At 48.3% G+C, this 18,626-nt stretch overlaps 2 protein-coding genes across 2 annotated transcripts in view; one reads left to right on the top strand and one right to left on the bottom strand.

Moving 5' to 3' along the window:
- The window catches only part of C2CD3 (C2 domain containing 3 centriole elongation regulator), a 45,161-nt gene extending 35,879 nt beyond the window's left edge, over positions 1–9,282 (bottom strand). Inside the window, exons 1-7 of the mRNA XM_072133831.1 lie at positions 8,942–9,282; positions 7,531–7,800; positions 7,285–7,442; positions 7,041–7,207; positions 6,470–6,663; positions 5,944–6,082; positions 5,141–5,299 (exon numbers count right to left, since the gene is read on the bottom strand). Of these exons, the coding sequence (XP_071989932.1) occupies positions 5,141–5,299; positions 5,944–6,082; positions 6,470–6,663; positions 7,041–7,207; positions 7,285–7,442; positions 7,531–7,800; positions 8,942–8,993 (1,139 nt within the window). The 5' untranslated portion in view covers positions 8,994–9,282. The remainder of the gene's footprint in view (positions 1–5,140; positions 5,300–5,943; positions 6,083–6,469; positions 6,664–7,040; positions 7,208–7,284; positions 7,443–7,530; positions 7,801–8,941) is intronic.
- Positions 9,283–9,459: 177 nt separating this feature from the next.
- On the top strand, positions 9,460–18,419 carry PPME1 (protein phosphatase methylesterase 1). The gene is made up of 15 exons (XM_072133830.1): positions 9,460–9,584; positions 11,774–11,871; positions 12,000–12,094; positions 12,588–12,679; positions 13,447–13,504; positions 13,601–13,652; positions 13,788–13,942; positions 14,157–14,247; positions 14,652–14,717; positions 14,808–14,937; positions 15,142–15,271; positions 16,370–16,414; positions 16,589–16,653; positions 17,347–17,414; positions 17,503–18,419. The coding sequence occupies exons 2-15, from the start codon at positions 11,777–11,779 to the stop codon at positions 17,519–17,521; spliced, it is 1,161 nt and encodes a 386-aa protein (XP_071989931.1). The 5' UTR covers positions 9,460–9,584; positions 11,774–11,776; the 3' UTR covers positions 17,522–18,419.
- Positions 18,420–18,626: the final 207 nt, after the last annotated feature.

Below are 18,626 nucleotides of genomic sequence, written 5' to 3'. Positions count from 1 at the left end.
CTGTCGGGAGGGACTTGTTCGTATCTCCCATGTATATCAACATATCGTCTGCATATAAAGACACCCGTTCTTCCTCCCCCTTCGCTGGGAATCCCAAAATCTCTGCAGATTTTCTTATAGCGGCTGCCAGTGGTTCTATTGCAATGGCAAATAAGTAAGGGGACAACGGACACCCTTGTCTTGTACCCCTTTCGAGTGCGAACTCATTGGATACCCCCCCATTGACTTTAATGCGTGCCTTAGGACTGGAATAAAGTAGTTTTACCCATCCAATAAATTTGGGCCCGAATCCCATTTTATCCAGGACTGTCCATAAATATTCCCACTCGACGCTGTCAAATGCTTTGGCAGCGTCGAGTGAGAGTACAGATCGCTCCCCTTCTCCCATCTTTTCAGATTGGATATTCAGATATAGCCGTCTTATATTTAAGGCCGTGGACCTGTCCGGCATGAAACCTGATTGGTCTAAGTGAATCAGAGAAGTGATTATCCCTGTCAGCCGATTAGCCAGGGCCTTGGCTATAATTTTGACGTCCACTGGGAGCAATGAAATCGGTCTATACGAGTCCGGTTGCTTAGTATCCTTGCCTGCTTTTGGGAGTAATACTATCATTGCCTCCCGCATAGATGCTGGGAGCACTCCTGAAATCTCTGAACCCTGAATAACCTGTAACAGGCGAGGGAGCAGAACTTCGCTATGTTTCTTAAAAAATTCCGCTGGCAAGCCGTCCATGCCCGGCGCCTTCTCATTAGGGAATGAGCCCAGGGCATTTTCTAATTCCTCCAAAGATAATGGGTTTTCCAACTGACTTTTCTGTTCCTGGCTAAGGGTAGGCAGCTCTATTTTTGTGACATAGTTGGTAATTTCTCCCTTGTCCCTTGCCAGCTTGGTGGAATAAAAGGCGCTATAAAAATCAGAGAAGACTTTAAGAATGTCACTGTCTGAATTAACCAATGTACCTGTAGAGGCATATATTTCTTTGATATGATTTGTCCCTTCTTGCGACTTAACTATATTGGCAAGAAGATGACCTACAGCCTCCCCCTGCACAAAGTATTTTTGCTGTAGAAAAAGTCTTTTATCCTCAGCTACCTTAAGGGTGTGTTCTTTTAGTAACTGCTGAGCCTCTTTCCAACTAGCCTCCCTCTCCGGCGATGGGGAATTAATGTATTCCTGCTCTGTTGTTATAACCCTCTGTTGCAAATGGGTGGTAAGTTCCCTAGATTTTGATTTGTGTGAATTAATGCGCGCCTTGTATATCCCTCTCATATACATTTTGACCGAGTCCCACAGGGCACCTTCTGTGACTCCTACCTCATTTGTGCTAAGAAATTCCTCTATCTCATTCCGGAACTCATTTCCTTTGTCTACTAGCTGCAGCCAAAAAGGGTTTAGTCTCCAGGAGCCCACTGGTCTAATTAGTAAGGTTGGGATTACTATTTCAACCAGTACAGGGGAGTGATCAGAGATACTGCGGGGCAAGTATCTGACTTCCCGCACATACTTATGCATTTGAGGAGATATTATCGCCATATCTATTCTTGAAAACGTTGCATATGAGCTGGAGTAGCAAGAGAACTGTCTAACTTCTGGGTTCCGGCTCCTCCACCAATCGTACCAGCCCACTTCTTCTAGTAGCTTAGCCAGCACTGTGGGCTCATCTGTTCTAGTCTGTTGTCTCGAGTTGTACCTGTCTATACTAGGTAACAAAACCATGTTGAAGTCGCCTCCAATTAACACTGGCAGCTGAGGGAGGGAGTTGATATACGCCATTATACGTTTCAGCACTTCACATGTAAACGGAGGCGGAACGTAAACCGCCACCAGAACTTGAGGAATTCTAAATATGGTGCAGTGTAAGCATACAAATCTACCATCTGCATCAATTAGAGAGGAGTTACACTCGAATGGGATGGTCCGAGGTACCAATACACTGACTCCTCTGGCATGCGTAGAGAATGTAGAGTGGAAGCTATGTGCAACCCACCCTTTTTGTAGGACCTGCGTGGATTCTTTTGTTAAGTGTGTTTCATTTAAGCATATGATAGACTGTCTATGTTGTTGTAGAGAAGTAAAGACTGCCAATCTTTTACTGACATCCCCTAATCCTCTGGTATTCCAGAATATTACGTTATACTTATTAGTCATTATCACATACAATGCGCATTTTGCTACACACGGACTTAATCAATATATCCCTAACTAGAAGCTGGCTCACCCCTCCCTTCCCACTTCCCCAACATACAACTCTTATAACAAAACGTACACAAGACATTCTCCCAAGGTCAGGAGATGGGAGCCAAGTTGTCCCTCCTGTACCTTTATGTGAGTATGCTCGACTTTTCCAGCTAAAACTCTATCTCTGCCTTGTATTACAGAATAGAATAATCTCAACGATATCAGAGCTCCTGCCTCCGCCCGCCGACAATTACCCAGCGTTGCAAGGCAAAAGTTAAGATATACCTTCCAGCATATAATTATAAAACATACATTTTAACACCATAACGGAATTATATCAACTGTCTAGAAACATATGCAACATAGACGTATCTCACTGCTCTTCTCTGTCACCGACTCGTAGTCTCCCTTCATTTTCGTCTAGCCAGTGCACTGCAGCCTCCGATGATTCAAAGAAGTGGGTGGTGTCAAAGGCTACCACTCTTAACTTGGCCGGGTATAGCATAGAATAAGGAATTTGTAGTCCCCTTAATCGCCTCTTCACATCCATGAATTTACTGCGTCTTTTCTGTACCTCCATGGAGAAATCCGGATATATGGCCACAGCTTTGCCTTCCACAGTTAAGTCCAGGTGATCTCTTGCCTTTTTCAGAATCTGATCCCGATCTCGGTAGTGCAGTAGTTTGAGAAGCATTGGTCTCGGCCTGGCCCCTGGTGGTGGCGGTCTGGATGGGACTCTATGAGCCCTTTCTATAGCAAATAACGGAGTAAGAGTCTCTTGGCCCATTTTTTCTCTCAACCAACTATCCATGAACCCCACCGGATCTTGACCTTCTGCTTTTTCCGGAATTCCCACAATCCTCAGATTGTTTCTACGCAGCCTGTTTTCTAAATCATCAGACTTGGAGATTAGTAAGGATACATTGTGGTTCAATCTCTTCAGCTCCTTTTGCATAGGAACCATCTGATCTTCCACTTCGCTCATTCTATCCTCCACTGCATGCACACGATCGTTGGTCTTTTTCATGTCATGCCTGATTAAATTAATATCTTCTGTTAAGCCCCCAATATGTGAGTTCATTGTTAACATTGCTGTGCCACAGTGTGCTACTGCCTTAAATACGTCCTTAAGTGTTGGCTCTTCTGGTACCTGCAAAGATGCCGCCATTTCCGCAACCGTTGAGGGTTGTAGGGGAGTCTTTGGACCTTTCTTTTGTCGTTGTGGCTGCGGCTCCTCCATTTCTTCCATCCCCTCGTCCTCTGATTCCTCCGGGGAACTCGCAGCCATTGTCTTCTTGGAAGATTTACTTCCAGATTTACTCGCCCCTTCCCAGGCAAATTTTTCCAATCTTGCTGCCACCTCCTGGAATCTAGTCGCAAACCCTTCTCCTCCTTGTTTAGCTGGAGTGCTCAGGGTGCTATTTTTACCGTCCTTTTTGCGAGCTCCCGAACGTGTCATACTGGCAGCTACGGACACGGTCTTTAGGCCACTTCCCGTGAATAATGTGTACTTAGGCGCACCAGACAAGGCACAGTCCAATTTAGCAATGCAGGGATATGTTGTAGATATCTTAGGAGTCAGATCTCACTATACCAAATGAACTGGATCACTCATACATAGATCTTGGCAATCGGTGATTCACTTCACTGAAGATAGATCTGTACTATGCCATGGGTTAACTATTCAAGTCCTGAGCTTCTGTACTACTTTCCAGGCCTTTATTAAGGTGGCTATTGAGGGACTTTACGTTATTATTATAGCACCTCCAGTGAAAGTACTCACAGTTCGTTTTTCAGAAGAATGCAAGGGGCATATCTGCTTAATTCTTCTCCTTTACTCTGCCACCTTTTGCCTGTGTTATATCACCGAGCCTCCGTGACAGCCTCTGTGGCAAGATGGCGGACCCCACGAGGCAGGGGAGGAAGGAATGATCTCTCACCCCAGGATCTCTGTAGCTCTCCGGCACCTGTGTCCTTCTACTTTCCTTGGGCCTCCGAAGCTGATCTTTACCCCCTCCGCGGTACTATGTTTGTTGCTGCGGGTGTCCGCAGCGCTTCCTGGTTGCCGCGCAGCTACTCCCCCGTTTTGCAAGATGGCGGGCGCCACGAGGCAATACACATAGGACGTACTTCCCGCTGGGACCGCCGCAGCCCTCCGGTGTATTTCACCTGCGGTACTTCGGAGCCCTCCGTTCCAACAGGGACTCACGTCTCCGGAGTACAGGTATGTTGCGGGTATCCCTCCCGCTCCACGGCCGCCTCGCTTCAGCTCCGGTCTCCGTCGCTCAGCTGGCTCACCGGCTGACAGCCTCCGCACCTCCCACAGTGTACTGTGCCTACCGAGCAGCGTCCCCGTTAGGTGTCTATATAATTTGTCCAGCTGGACACAGGATTCTGCAGTATGGGTGGCAGGAGCTCCGTGCCGTGCTTCCACTCACATCCCTGTTCAGGCCACGCCCCCCCAAACATATTTTCTTAGTTTACTTATGCATATAATGTCCATTGAAAAGGCTGTATTGTTAAACAGACAACAATTTGGATTGTCCGCTAACAACAAAAATATACGTAATTAATAAGCAATTCCAGATTCTGTTATTCTTTGCAATGGTGCAGTGTCGCATTTCCTCGTGAACACTACTCATGGTAGTGAAAGGTGCGCCCCCTCCCCTCCTCCCAGTTAGCTCTCACGTTTCGGTCCCTGGGGGTTTAAGTGTAGCATAAGTGTATGTATGGTCTTAGCGATATCTGAGGCAAAAGGTTAGAGATTGAGTCTCGGTACCTACGAGGAAAGTAGTTGGCACGAGTAGAGTCGCACCAGCCACCCCATATACCATTAAACTTGTCCGGGCAATTTCTATGTTTTAACCCTTTAAAAGGGTTAAAGTGAAAACCCGTTCCTGTGTATCAAAGGGCTCCCCGGCTTCTATCAATAGGATCCTATATGAAGCCATTGCCACTTACCTGCCCAGGAGCAGCTCTATGGCCCGAGTCTCGGTGGTCATCTCCCTCTCAGGAAGAATATTCTCTGCTGCTGGTAGGAGCTTACCAATGGCTGGCAAAGACGTGCGGAAATTTAGGAGGTTTTGATCAATATGTGTGGCGAGGGCCTCAGGTGCTGCCCTAGAGGGGAAAAGAAAAATAATATTATATTCCTTAACTGACATTATGTCCTTATCATGCGGATGCTGCAGCTAGACATCCACCATAGGTCATAGTACACTACAACCTCTTTATAGAGGATGCTGCAGCCAGACATCCACCATAGGTCATAGTCCACTACAACCTCTACATAGAGGATGCAGAGGCTAGACATCCACCATAGGTCATAGTCCACTACAACCTCTACATAGAGGATGCAGAGGCTAGACATCCACCATAGGTCATAATACACTACAACCTCTACATAGAGGATGCAGAGGCTAGACATCCACCATAGGTCATAGTCCACTACAACCTCTACATAGAGGATACTGCGGCTAGACATCCACCATAGGTCATAATACACTACAACCTCTACATAGAGGATACTGCGGCTAGACATCCACCATAGGTCATAATACACTACAACCTCTACATAGAGGATGCAGAGGCTAGACATCCACCATAGGTCATAGTCCACTACAACCTCTACATAGAGGATGCAGAGGCTAGACATCCACCATAGGTCACAGTACACTACAACCTCTACATAGAGGATGCAGAGGCTAGACATCCACCATAGGTCACAGTACACCACAACCTGTGTTCCTGCGCAGAAGAATCACCTGAGAGACTGTAAACCGTAATGTCCTATACCCAAGACAGGGGGCAGTACTGACTCTGTATCAAGGTCCATTGGAGGGTCTAACTGCAGAGCGGATTCTACCATGGCATCTCGGAGTTTGCTGCCCTGATCCAAGAGAGCTGGAAAAAAAAAACCCATATGTTTGAAGAGAAGCAGGAAATTTATTGGGTGGTCCAACCTTTAGATCCTGCTGAGATTTCCTTTCAGTAGGTCATCATATTGGCGGGGGTAGGATACCTGACACTCCCACCAATCAGCTGATATCAGCACTTGCTAGAACCATACGGCAGGAGAAGCAGACCGCACCATATACTGTATAGCAGCCATGATGGGTTACTGCAGGTTAGTACTGTATACTGTATAGCCCTAGTATGTATATCAGGTGACTACCACAAGTATATCAGTGGGTTACCACAAGTTTAACCCCCACTGATCTGGTGACCTATCCTAAGGATAAGGATAGACAAACCCCTACAATTCAAATGAAAGTACAAAATGCGTTAAACCTGTAAGCAGATCCTTAGCAGCAGGTGCAGAGGTCACTGAGGACTGACCCCTGGTCACATCATGTGACCTCTCCATTCCTATTACACTGGAGGACGCCTTGTCCCTAGAGGGGAAGCTTTGTAGCTCCTGAGATTCTTCAATAACGCCTCTATTAGGTTCAGTGTTTTCCTTGAAGTATAGGTGGTCTCTGCCCCTAGAGCAGAACGGGAAAAAAAACAGTCAGTACATGAAGGGTTAAATGTGGATAGAAAAGAAGCCTTGGCTTCTTTCTTGCACAGCGCAACACCTGACCACTGGTAGGGTGCGGTACTGCAACTAAACTCCTCTCATCTCTATATGGCGGAGATGCAATACCAGCGTAAACCATGGTGTGGCGCTATTTTTGGAACAATGTAGCTATAATAGTTCAATCCCTTGACATCCCCTTAGCCGGATTACAATATTTATTGCCTATACTGAGGGTCTGTATACAATGGTCACTATCGACGATCATCCCTCAGACCTGCACAGATGGGCAGCGTGCCGCCCCATAGCTTATGCCCCCTCTATGCACGGACTTGTCCCAATCACCTGGGCGTGGAGACCCTCTCAGGCCCCCTCTGGCTTGCAGACAGTTTGCTGGGCCCTAAAGACACCTCTTTGGGTGGGGGTCCTGGCGGAGCAGTATCCAGGCTTCTATGGATGATGGAGCCGCTGTCATCGTACGTCTCACACAGAGGTTCTAGAGCCACAGACACCTGGATATATAGAGACAGTGTTACTAAAGGAGAGACATGCAGCACAGCGCCCCCTGCAGGAGGCATCATGTCCTCACCTGTAGTTCTCCCAATTTCTCTGATGTTGGGGAGACGACTGTGAAGAAGCCGCTAATCGGATGGGTGGGGGAGAGCCGCGTGATGTCACTGACCTGAGCGCGACCAATGGGAATGTGGTCCAGTCTGGTCAGAACCTCCATCACCAGAGCCCCCATATCTGCGCATAATACAAATACAAGGATCAGGGCTGATAACAGAGAACACAGGAAGGCAGTATGGACTGAGGGGTCTCCTCTAGGCGCTACCTGTCAGGTAGGAGCTCAGCTGTTTGGGTCCGCAGTGCACAGCGTAGCGGGTGGTGGTCTTCACCTCCTTCTGCTCGGTCTGCGAGGTGTCCCTGGGGTGGAAGATGGTCCCATTGGTCGTCTCCCCCCACCAGCGGAGTCTTATCAGGACACATCGAGGGGGTCTGGGGACCGTCCACAGGATCTTACTGACCGAGACCCTCAAAAAGCAGCGGAGCTGACCCTGCACCAACGGAGGGAGAGAGGTGGAGGGGGAGACGTCTGTGGGTACTGGAGGTATCAGAACAGAAAGTTATTATACACCATCTACTGCCTCAACCTCCCTCCATATTACACCGTCCTCCTCCTCTCCCTCCCTCCATATTACACCGTCCTCCTCCTCTCCCTCCCTCCATATTACACCGTCCTCCTCCTCTCCCTCCCTCCATATTACACCGTCCTCCTCCTCTCCCTCCCTCCATATTACACCGTCCTCCTCCTCTCCCTCCCTCCATATTACACCGTCCTCCTCCTCTCCCTCCCTCCATATTACACCGTCCTCCTCCTCTCCCTCCCTCCATATTACACCGTCCTCCTCCTCTCCCTCCCTCCATATTACACCGTCCTCCTCCTCTCCCTCCCTCCATATTACACCGTCCTCCTCCTCTCCCTCCCTCCATATTACACCGTCCTCCTCCTCCTCTCCCTCCATATTACACCGTCCTCCTCCTCCTCTCCCTCCATATTACACCGTCCTCCTCCTCCTCTCCCTCCATATTACACCGTCCTCCTCCTCCTCTCCCTCCATATTACACCGTCCTCCTCCTCCTCTCCCTCCATATTACACCGTCCTCCTCCTCCTCTCCCTCCATATTACACCGTCCTCCTCCTCCTCTCCCTCCATATTACACCGTCCTCCTCCTCCTCTCCCTCCATATTACACCGTCCTCCTCCTCCTCTCCCTCCATATTACACCGTCCTCCTCCTCCTCTCCCTCCATATTACACCGTCCTCCTCCTCCTCTCCCTCCATATTACACCGTCCTCCTCCTCCTCTCCCTCCATATTACACCGTCCTCCTCCTCCTCTCCCTCCATATTACACCGTCCTCCTCCTCCTCTCCCTCCATATTACACCGTCCTCCTCCTCCTCTCCCTCCATATTACACCGTCCTCCTCCTCCTCTCCCTCCATATTACACCGTCCTCCTCCTCCTCTCCCTCCATATTACACCGTCCTCCTCCTCCTCTCCCTCCATATTACACCGTCCTCCTCCTCCTCTCCCTCCATATTACACCGTCCTCCTCCTCCTCTCCCTCCATATTACACCGTCCTCCGATTCTCCCTCCATATTACACCGGCCTCCTCCTCCTCTCCCTCCATATTACACCGTACTCCTCCTCTCCCTCCATATTACACCGTCCTCCTCCTCACCTCTCTTCCTCCTGCTCGCCGCCTTCCCGCCCCTAGTTCCCCGGTTCTTCATGCTGCCGCCTCCCGGCTGTCATATCGTTTTCCCCGCCGGAAAACTCGGAAGCTTCTCCCCTGTCACCTAGCAACCACCAAGACACTTCCGGTTCCGTCCTCAGCATCCAATCAGGAGCGAGTTTGCATGGGACTCTGGGAGTAACAGTTACAATGACTACGTCACCGGTCATGTGATCAGCATAAACAGTGCGCGGCTTTCTGGGAGTAGTAGTTTGTGGAAGGGAATGAGACAAATATGTACAGAAGAACAAGTGTGTGCTCCTGCCGCAGCCACAACTATAGAGGGAGCACTACGCCATAGCCAGACATACATGGACTTATAGCGCTTGTAGCCGTAGCGACGTTATTGTTCTCATTGTTCCATACTAATAAAGCTATTGACAAATATAAACCTGTTATTTTTGTATTTATTAATAAAGTTATTGTTAGCTTAAAAAAAATCAACAACAAAGAAAATAAACGGTTTCCCAGCATGCAGGGCGCGATGACGTCATATCCGGAAGAAGCAATTAGTGGGCGGGAGCAGCTGTCTCCACGGAAACCCCAGTGGCTGGTGGGCTGAGGCCTGGAGGGGTCGGTGGCAGTGACGGTACGTGTGACGGGGGGAGCGGGGGCTGTACCGGATACAGCGCGGAGGGTGTGTGTGGGGGATGGGAGCGCGCTGTATACACAGGGGCATATATACAGTGTTATCATATACATATACATATATATACAGAGGGCGGCACAACAACAGTGTAATACAACCACTGCGTCATCAGTGTATAGTAATTACTGAATGTATGTTATTATAGAGATAATACAGTGATGTCACAGCACAGGGATAATACACACAGTGATATCACAGTACAGGAATAATACACACAGTGATGTCACAGTACAGGAATAATACACACAGTGACGTCACAGTACAGGGATAATACACACAGTGACGTCACAGTACAGGGATAATACACACAGTGATGTCACAGTACAGAGATAATATACACAGTGATGTCACAGTACAGGGATAATACACACAGTGATGTCACAGTACAGATATATACACACAGTGATGTCACAGTACAGATATATACACACAGTGATGTCACAGTACAGAGATAATACACACAGTGATGTCACAGTACAGGGATATTACACACAGTGATGTCACAGTACAGGGATAATGCACACAGTGATGTCACAGTACAGGGATAATGCACACAGTGATGTCACAGTACAGGGATAATGCACACAGTGATGTCACAGTACAGGGATAATGCACACAGTGATGTCACAGTACAGGGATAATGCACACAGTGATGTCACAGTACAGGGATAATGCACACAGTGATGTCACAGTACAGGGATAATGCACACAGTGATGTCACAGTACAGGGATAATGCACACAGTGATGTCACAGTACAGGGATAATGCACACAGTGATGTCACAGCACAGGGATAATGCACACAGTGATGTCACAGCACAGGGATAATGCACACAGTGATGTCACAGCACAGGGATAATGCACACAGTGATGTCACAGCACAGGGATAATGCACACAGTGATGTCACAGCACAGGGATAATGCACACAGTGATGTCACAGCACAGGGATAATGCACACAGTGATGTCACAGCACAGGGATAATGCACACAGTGATGTCACAGCACAGGGATAATGCACACAGTGATGTCACAGCACAGGGATAATGCACACAGTGATGTCACAGCACAGGGATAATGCACACAGTGATGTCACAGCACAGGGATAATGCACACAGTGATGTCACAGCACAGGGATAATGCACACAGTGATGTCACAGCACAGGGATAATGCACACAGTGATGTCACAGCACAGGGATAATGCACACAGTGATGTCACAGTACAGGGATAATGCACACAGTGATGTCACAGTACAGGGATAATGCACACAGTGATGTCACAGGACAGGATAATACACACAGTGATGTCACAGCACAGGGATAATGCACACAGTGATGTCACAGCACAGGGATAATGCACACAGTGATGTCACAGCACAGGGATAATGCACACAGTGATGTCACAGCACAGGGATAATGCACACAGTGATGTCACAGCACAGGGATAATGCACACAGTGATGTCACAGCACAGGGATAATGCACACAGTGATGTCACAGCACAGGGATAATACACACAGTGATGTCACAGCACAGGGATAATACACACAGTGATGTCACAGCACAGGGATAATACACACAGTGATGTCACAGCACAGGGATAATACACACAGTGATGTCTTTATACTTCTTTACTGTATTTGCATTGTATTGATAAATAAAGATGGAGCCCGGTTCGTCCCATTTGCTAATTGTTGGTTTCTGTATCCGGATATTGTGCAGTCGGGATGTGTCGGCTATAATGTATATAATGGTCATGTGCTTTCACCTACTAATGTGCTGCTCCTACTAGTAGACTCAGGGGAGATTTATCAGAAGTCACTGGGTACAAAGGTGCTCTAGTTGCTCTTATAAACTGAAGTGTGAAAGCTGAGCTCTGATTGGTTGCCATGAGCAACTAGAACAGTTCTGCCCTCAGACACTTCTTATAAATCTCCCCCTCTATGCATAAATCAGACTGCAGGAGTTCACCAGTGGAGGTTTGGGGCCTTATAGCTGGTTTTGTAGGGGGTTGTTTCTGCAGCAGCCAGGGGAGGCCTTTTAGCCCGGGCCTGCACAGCCTGGGGGGGATGTTTCTTAGCTGGTTCTGCTGCGGCCGGGTGAACTAATGTTTGATCTCTTCTCTGCCACAGAACATGTCTACTTTGGAAAAACAACTCCACATGGGGCGATTGCCCCCACGACCTCCTGTGCCTGGTGGGCTGCAGTCTGGGTCCAAGATGAGGATGGGGTAAGATATCAGAAGAGGAGCAGTGATTTCAGAGAATCCGAGTACCTAATGTTCTGACCTATTAAAGTTCTGGAGTTAAGCGGTTTTCATCCATTTCTATATAGTAACATATTTCCACTTGTTCTCAGGCCGGGCAGAAAGCGCGACTTCTCCCCCGTCCCCTGGAGCCAGTACTTCGAGTCCATGGAAGATGTGGTGGTGGAAAGTGAAACCGGCAAAGATATATCCTTACTGTGTGTACACTGCTCTATTGTAGGGGGTCCAGTCATCCAGGTCTCGCTATTCATCTTGGGTCTATAGGGGGCGTCATACAGGTGAAATCCTCTCCAGAAGCCGCCACATATAAATAATAATTCTTTATTTATATAGCGCACACAGATTACGCAGCGCTGCACAGGCATGTCAAATTGGTCCCTGTCCCCAAGGGGCTCACAATCTAAACAACCTAACAGTATGTTTTGGAGTGTGGGAGGAAACTGGAGTACCCGGAGGAAATCCACGCAAACACAGAGAGAACATACAAATTCTTTCTTGTAAAGAGTTAAAGAAGCATCCCCCTCCCTCCAGCTAACTTAGGGGAGGTGTTTTATGTACAGAAATAGATACAATATTACATGGACCCCCCATATTTAAAAGATGTCGGTGTCCTTTACAGTATTAGATGTGGTGTCGTCCCTTAGACCCCCAGACATTTCTTTTCTTTAACTTGTCACACAGCTTTCGCATTTATAAGAGCGGATCGGAGGGGCCTGTCTTACTGCTGCTCCATGGAGGGGGGCACTCGGCCTTGTCCTGGGCTGTATTCACTGTGAGTGTTGATGCCACAAGTTGGGGTACAGGGGGAACATGGGGTAAAGGTGTCGCAGTAAATTATCAATTGTGGAGCATATTATGTAATGTAAAGGGATGAGAGGATGGAGGGGGTACTGGGGGAACACATGAGGTAAATAGGCATGTTCGATGGGGTTCAGGGTGCAATAGTAGATCTGAAGGTGCACTGGGATAGGTCACTTGGGATCACAGTGCTGCAGAAGTTACAGTAGGGTCATGTGTGCAGGATACCATGATGATTGGGGAGGTGCAGCGGAGTTATAGGGGGTACAGGCACCATAATGGAGCTGCTGGGTTGTATTGGTGCAGGAAGCCATGATAGAAGTGAAGGTATATTGGGCATTATCTGTTACAAGCCTTTCTAGAGACCGGGAACAGCCATGTGTACAGGTTACAGCGATAAATGGGGAGGAGCTGCAGGCTACAGACTGTTTTAATGGTGTTGCAGCGGAGACATTATTAGAGCACAAGTTGTGGATTATGAATGGTTCTGTAGTGTAGTTCAGTAATATGAAAGTCTATATTTATTCTTGCCAAATTACAATGTAGTTTATTTTCATACATATTACAAATGTGGATTAAAGAAATGCATTAAAATATGAGGATTGAGCAAAATGTGCAGATAGATAGTGAGTCACAGAGGAGGTAGTGGTAGTGGGTCACAGAGGGGCCGGAAGACCTGATGTACGTGAGAATGAGGTCTATATGATGACTGTGTCATTGTCCTCTTCTCTTATTACCCAGACTGCAATAATCGGCCGGATTCAGTGTCGAGTAGTGGCACTAGATCAGCGAGGTCACGGTGAGTATGGGGTCCCGCAATGTACTACCTGTCTATACTGATCTGTAATAATCTCCTTGTAAGAGAACTATCTAAGCCATCGCACTTACCTTCCAGGAGAAACAAAGGTGAAGAACCCCGAGGACCTGTCAGCGGAAACCATGGCGCGGTGAGTCTGGATGATGTTCCTCCCAGTGTGTGAGTCTGATTGTTGCATATGTAGTGTGGAGGCCATGACAGTGACTGCCCTGAGTCATCTACCTACATAGACAATCCTCCTCATACATGACTTTATATGTTCCAGGGACATCGGGAATGTGGTGGAGGCCTTGTATGGAGACCTCCCCCCTCCCATCATGCTGATCGGACACAGTATGGGGGGAGCCATCGCCGTCCACACTGCCGCAGCCAATCTCATCCCCAGCTTATTGGGCCTCTGCATGATCGACGTTGTGGAAGGTCAGAGTCTTATCGTAGGTGGAAGTTTAAGAAGGGGATGTGGCACTGAAGGTCCCAGCAGCCAGATCCCCAGTGATACAAAACTCACAGGTTTTCTAACCTGCAGCTTTAGTTTGGGGAAGGAAGGGCATCGGGAGATTTTCCCATCCGGTCTTCTAGACGTCATTGTGTTTACTTGTATGTATTCTTATAGTAAAATCCTCTCTGTTTTTAGGTACCGCAATGGATGCATTAAACAGTATGCAGAACTTCCTCCGCAGCCGCCCCAAGACCTTTAAATCACTGGAGAACGCCATTGAGTGGAGGTCAGTCAGCCTTGTACCAAATATTGTGGAATGGTTGGGGGTTATGTAACTCGCCTGTAGAGATACAGGTAAAAAGGTTAAAGGGAACCTGTCAGCGCATTTTGGGACACTTAACAACCTTCTAGACCAGTGGTTTAGTGTACCAAATCGCCCCCTAAACGGTCATACTATGGCTATGGTTAGTGAAGCGCGGGATCTGCTAAAGTGAGTCCGATGTTCCTCGTCTAGGTAAGTATTAATTTTGTTTTTTTTTTTTGCTGCCACTCATGGCTTATATATAGGTCATTTTGGGACCCTAAATCACGGGTCCATTCGTACTTGTAGGTGGTTTACGGTCCCTAATCAACATGACTGGTCTTTTTTTGATAAAACCCAACTTAATTGACCACAGCTTCTTTCCCCAGTGTGAAGAGTGGTCAGATCCGAAATCTGGACTCTGCACGGGTCTCCATGGTGGGACAGGTCAAGCAGTGAGTATCTGAATGTATAGAGCAGTGGTAGCAGGTGGACCTCCTGTCAGGTGACCATCGGCTATAAGCAGCCTTCATTTACTTCTGCAGATGTGAAGAAGCCACAAGTCCTGAGGGACCCAAAGCTTTAGTGGAAGGAATCATTGAAGAAGAGGAAGAAGACGAGGAGGAGAACGGAGGACAATCTATTAATAAAAGGAAGAAGGAGGACGATACGGAGGTAAGAGGAGATCATCACATATGGGTTTCCATTCAGTGACTGCTATATGGTAGGACTTGGTCATCATCCTCATCAGATATGGAGGGCACTGATCTCGACTACTTCCAGCATCTGGAGAACACACCTGGATATTGTCTGGATCAGTTGATCAGTTCAGGTCTCTGATGGAAATCCCTTTTAATTCTTACATGTTTTTTTTTTCAGACCAAGAAGGAGCGTCCCTACACCTGGCGGATCGAGCTGTCAAAAACGGAGAAGTACTGGGACGGTTGGTTCCGGGGTCTTTCCAACCTCTTCCTCAGCTGCTCGATCCCTAAACAGCTTCTCCTGGCCGGTGAGTGACGTCCGCTCTCCTGGTGGTCTTTTAGTGTAGGGGCACACAATCAATTAATGGATTGTCACAAATTGCCCTTTAACTTAAAAAAAAAAAAACCCATCATTACTTACCTGACTCCTACTCCTGGCACCTACAGTGGATACAGGGACATCCTGCGTGAAGAAATAAATGCCACGGACCTGCAATATCCTCCTCCTTAGTGACGTGGCCTGAAAAGGCTCTAGTGACCGGGTGGTGTTTTTTTTTTTTTTTTTCAGGACACATAGAGCTAGTTAAAAAGGTAATAAAAGTTTTTAAACTTTTTTTTTTTTTAGTGTAAAAAAGGCTTTTTTTTGTAATTTATAGTACTTTTTTTCTTTTAGTTTTCAAATTTTATCAAAATGAACATTATTGATGAATTCCCTATCTATATTCACTTTTTTTTTTCTTTTAAATGTTACCTTATTTTTTTTCCTCTTACCCCCTATAAGAGCCTCAGTTACAGGTGGTGCTGATCAGAACTGTACTGGGTCTAATTAGACCCAGCAGCTCTGATTCACGTGACTAACGAGTCTATGGAGCCTGCGGCCACACCGACTCATTCAGTGCGATGCGGTGAGGAGCGGAGAAGGGATAAGCGGTAGCAATCCGGATCTCCCTCCTCCCTAGTGTCTCCGGGTGTCTCTGACACCCATAGACCGGGTCCTGCTAGCGCGGGAGCAGCAGATAACTGGAGCGACTTCTAAAGACGTTGCTGCAGACCCTGGACTTTAGACGTCAACGGGCCGTCCAAAACTAGTTATACTGCTGGAAATCTGCCAGGAAATCCGAATCCATCATGATAAACCAGGGACACCTACTCTATTTTTTCATTCTACAAATGAAATAAGACATTACAGAGTAACAATAGGAGTGAGGTGTATAGCGGTCGTGCGTGGTATTGCTGCTAAGCTTGACTACTAACGGCTCATGTGACCAAACGTGAGCCGTCAAGGAAGGGGTTAACCTTGCCGCTAATTTTGTAATGTCTTTTTGGCATTGGCCACTAGGCACAGTATACTTCCCCCTGAACTTGAATCTGTAATACATCTTCTAATCTTTAGTTTGTTGTTTCAGGAGTGGACAGGTTGGACAAAGACCTCACCATAGGACAGATGCAGGGTAAGACCTCCAAGTGATGAGTGCTATCACATGGATCCATCCATCCATCCATCCATCCATGCATCCATCCATGTCATACATGCATCCATCCATGCATCCATCCATGTCATACATGGTTGGGCCGTTCTCTATAAGCCTGGGGTCAGCACCAATGTCTTCTGTCTCTGGTTACAGGAAAGTTCCAGATGCAGGTCCTTCCTCAGTGCGGCCATGCTGTACATGAAGACGCTCCAGATAAAGTAAGAGCCTTAGACTTTCCTGCAATATATTAAAATCGGGAATCAAGAAAAAGTGTACTGGCAGTGTACTGGCCCTTCTTGCTGGGCCCCAGGCGGTGTACTGGCCCTTCTTGCTGGGCCCCAGGCGGTGTACTGGCCCTTCTTGCTGGGCCCCAGGCGGTGTACTGGCCCTTCTTGCTGGGCCCCAGGCGGTGTACTGGCCCTTCTTGCTGGGCCCCAGGCGGTGTACTGGCCCTTCTTGCTGGGCCCCAGGCGGTGTACTGGCCCTTCTTGCTGGGCCCCAGGCGGTGTACTGGCCCTTCTTGCTGGGCCCCAGGCGGTGTACTGGCCCTTCTTGCTGGGCCCCAGGCGGTGTACTGGCCCTTCTTGCTGGGCCCCAGGCGGTGTACTGGCCCTTCTTGCTGGGCCCCAGGCGGTGTACTGGCCCTTCTTGCTGGGCCCCAGGCGGTGTACTGGCCCTTCTTGCTGGGCCCCAGGCGGTGTACTGGCCCTTCTTGCTGGGCCCCACGCGGTGTACTGGCCCTTCTTGCTGGGCCCCACGCGGTGTACTGGCCCTTCTTGCTGGGCCCCAGGCGTCCTGCAGACGGTGATAACCTGGAGGTTGTACTAGTCGTAGCCAGATGGGAATATGTTACAGTTAGTGACCGTCCACCGTGTGGCGCTGTAACTCTGTCCTGTGTGTCTTCTTTTCAGGTCGCTGAGGCTGTAGCCACCTTTTTGGTTCGCCATCGGTTTGCAGAAGCAGTCGGGGGATTTCACTGGTAAGAATCTATTATTAACCCCCGGGTGTCTGTACTTAACCGCTTATGGCCCCTCCCTTCATGTTGCGCTCTCTCCCATCTCTTGCAGCGTGTTCCCGGCCTGTTAGGGTCCCCTGCTGTGCGTCATCTTGTATATAAGTCTCTCCGGAGGCCGCGGTGATGATCCTGGTACAGCAGAGCCTCCGTCACTACATGCCAGTCTGTCCAGTCCCCATGGTGTCTCCTCTTCTTCCTCCTCTTCCTGGTCGGGGGGGCGCTGTTGCTGTGTTATCGCTCTCCTCATGAAGCCGGATGTCAGTGGCCTGATGGACCTGCCTGTCCTGGAGAACCACAAGTGACCACTTGCTTATACTTCTACAGTTTGGAGGCTGCCTGGGCTTCTGTGGTGGTCCCCAGTGCCCCCTACTGGCGAGAGAGAACCCTGCAAACCTATGTTTTAGTTGATGATCTTAGAGCAAAATACAAATTAGATGTAGAGCGCTGCACCCACTGCCCCCCTCTTCTCAGCTGTGATCTGACTGTGCCCAATGCATCTGTATCTAGAGGATCTCCGCTTGCTGTCAGTGAATGGAAACAGAGACTGGTACATGGTCACATCCTTAGCTGGAATGTGCTTAACTTTTAATATCCACAAGAAGCTACGAGTCAGGACAAGAAGAATGACTTCCATTAGCTGACAGCAAGCGGAGATCTTGTCGAGTAGAACATGGCAGACCTGTTTGTGATAGAAAAGATTACATTACATGGAAACTCCTTGGCCCGATGATGTCACTGCCTCACTGTACGCATCACACGTCAGCCTCCGCCAAGTGCCATAAAGCAGGATGCTGTGATGAGTAAATTGCTGAGTTTCTCCCCCCGCTGTGGGTTTGCAGCGGTTCTCCCTCCATGACTCCACGATAAGAGAATCTGCTTTGTGGCCGGAGTCGTCTTTCTGTTGATGAATGTAAATCTTTTATTTATGGACAGAAGCGCGAGAACACGAATAAATGTGAGGAAACGGTACAGCGGACTCCGAGTCTACAGGTCAGGGGTCATGGGGGGGGGGGGCTCCATACAGTTGTCCATGGCCACGGAGGGGGGGGGGCTGTTTATAATGTGGGGTATTATACTGAATAGCACAGAGCCTGTAAGCTTAGCAGGTGGAGGAACTGCTCACACTCTTAGGTTTTTTCAAATCTATATTTCTTTTTCATTGCCTTTTTTTGGAAG

This window comes from Engystomops pustulosus, chromosome 2, assembly GCF_040894005.1.
Source record: "Engystomops pustulosus chromosome 2, aEngPut4.maternal, whole genome shotgun sequence".
NCBI classification, from domain to species: Eukaryota; Metazoa; Chordata; class Amphibia; order Anura; family Leptodactylidae; genus Engystomops; species Engystomops pustulosus.
Note: the sequence above shows the minus strand (reverse complement) of the source record. Positions and strands in the feature narration are given on the sequence as shown.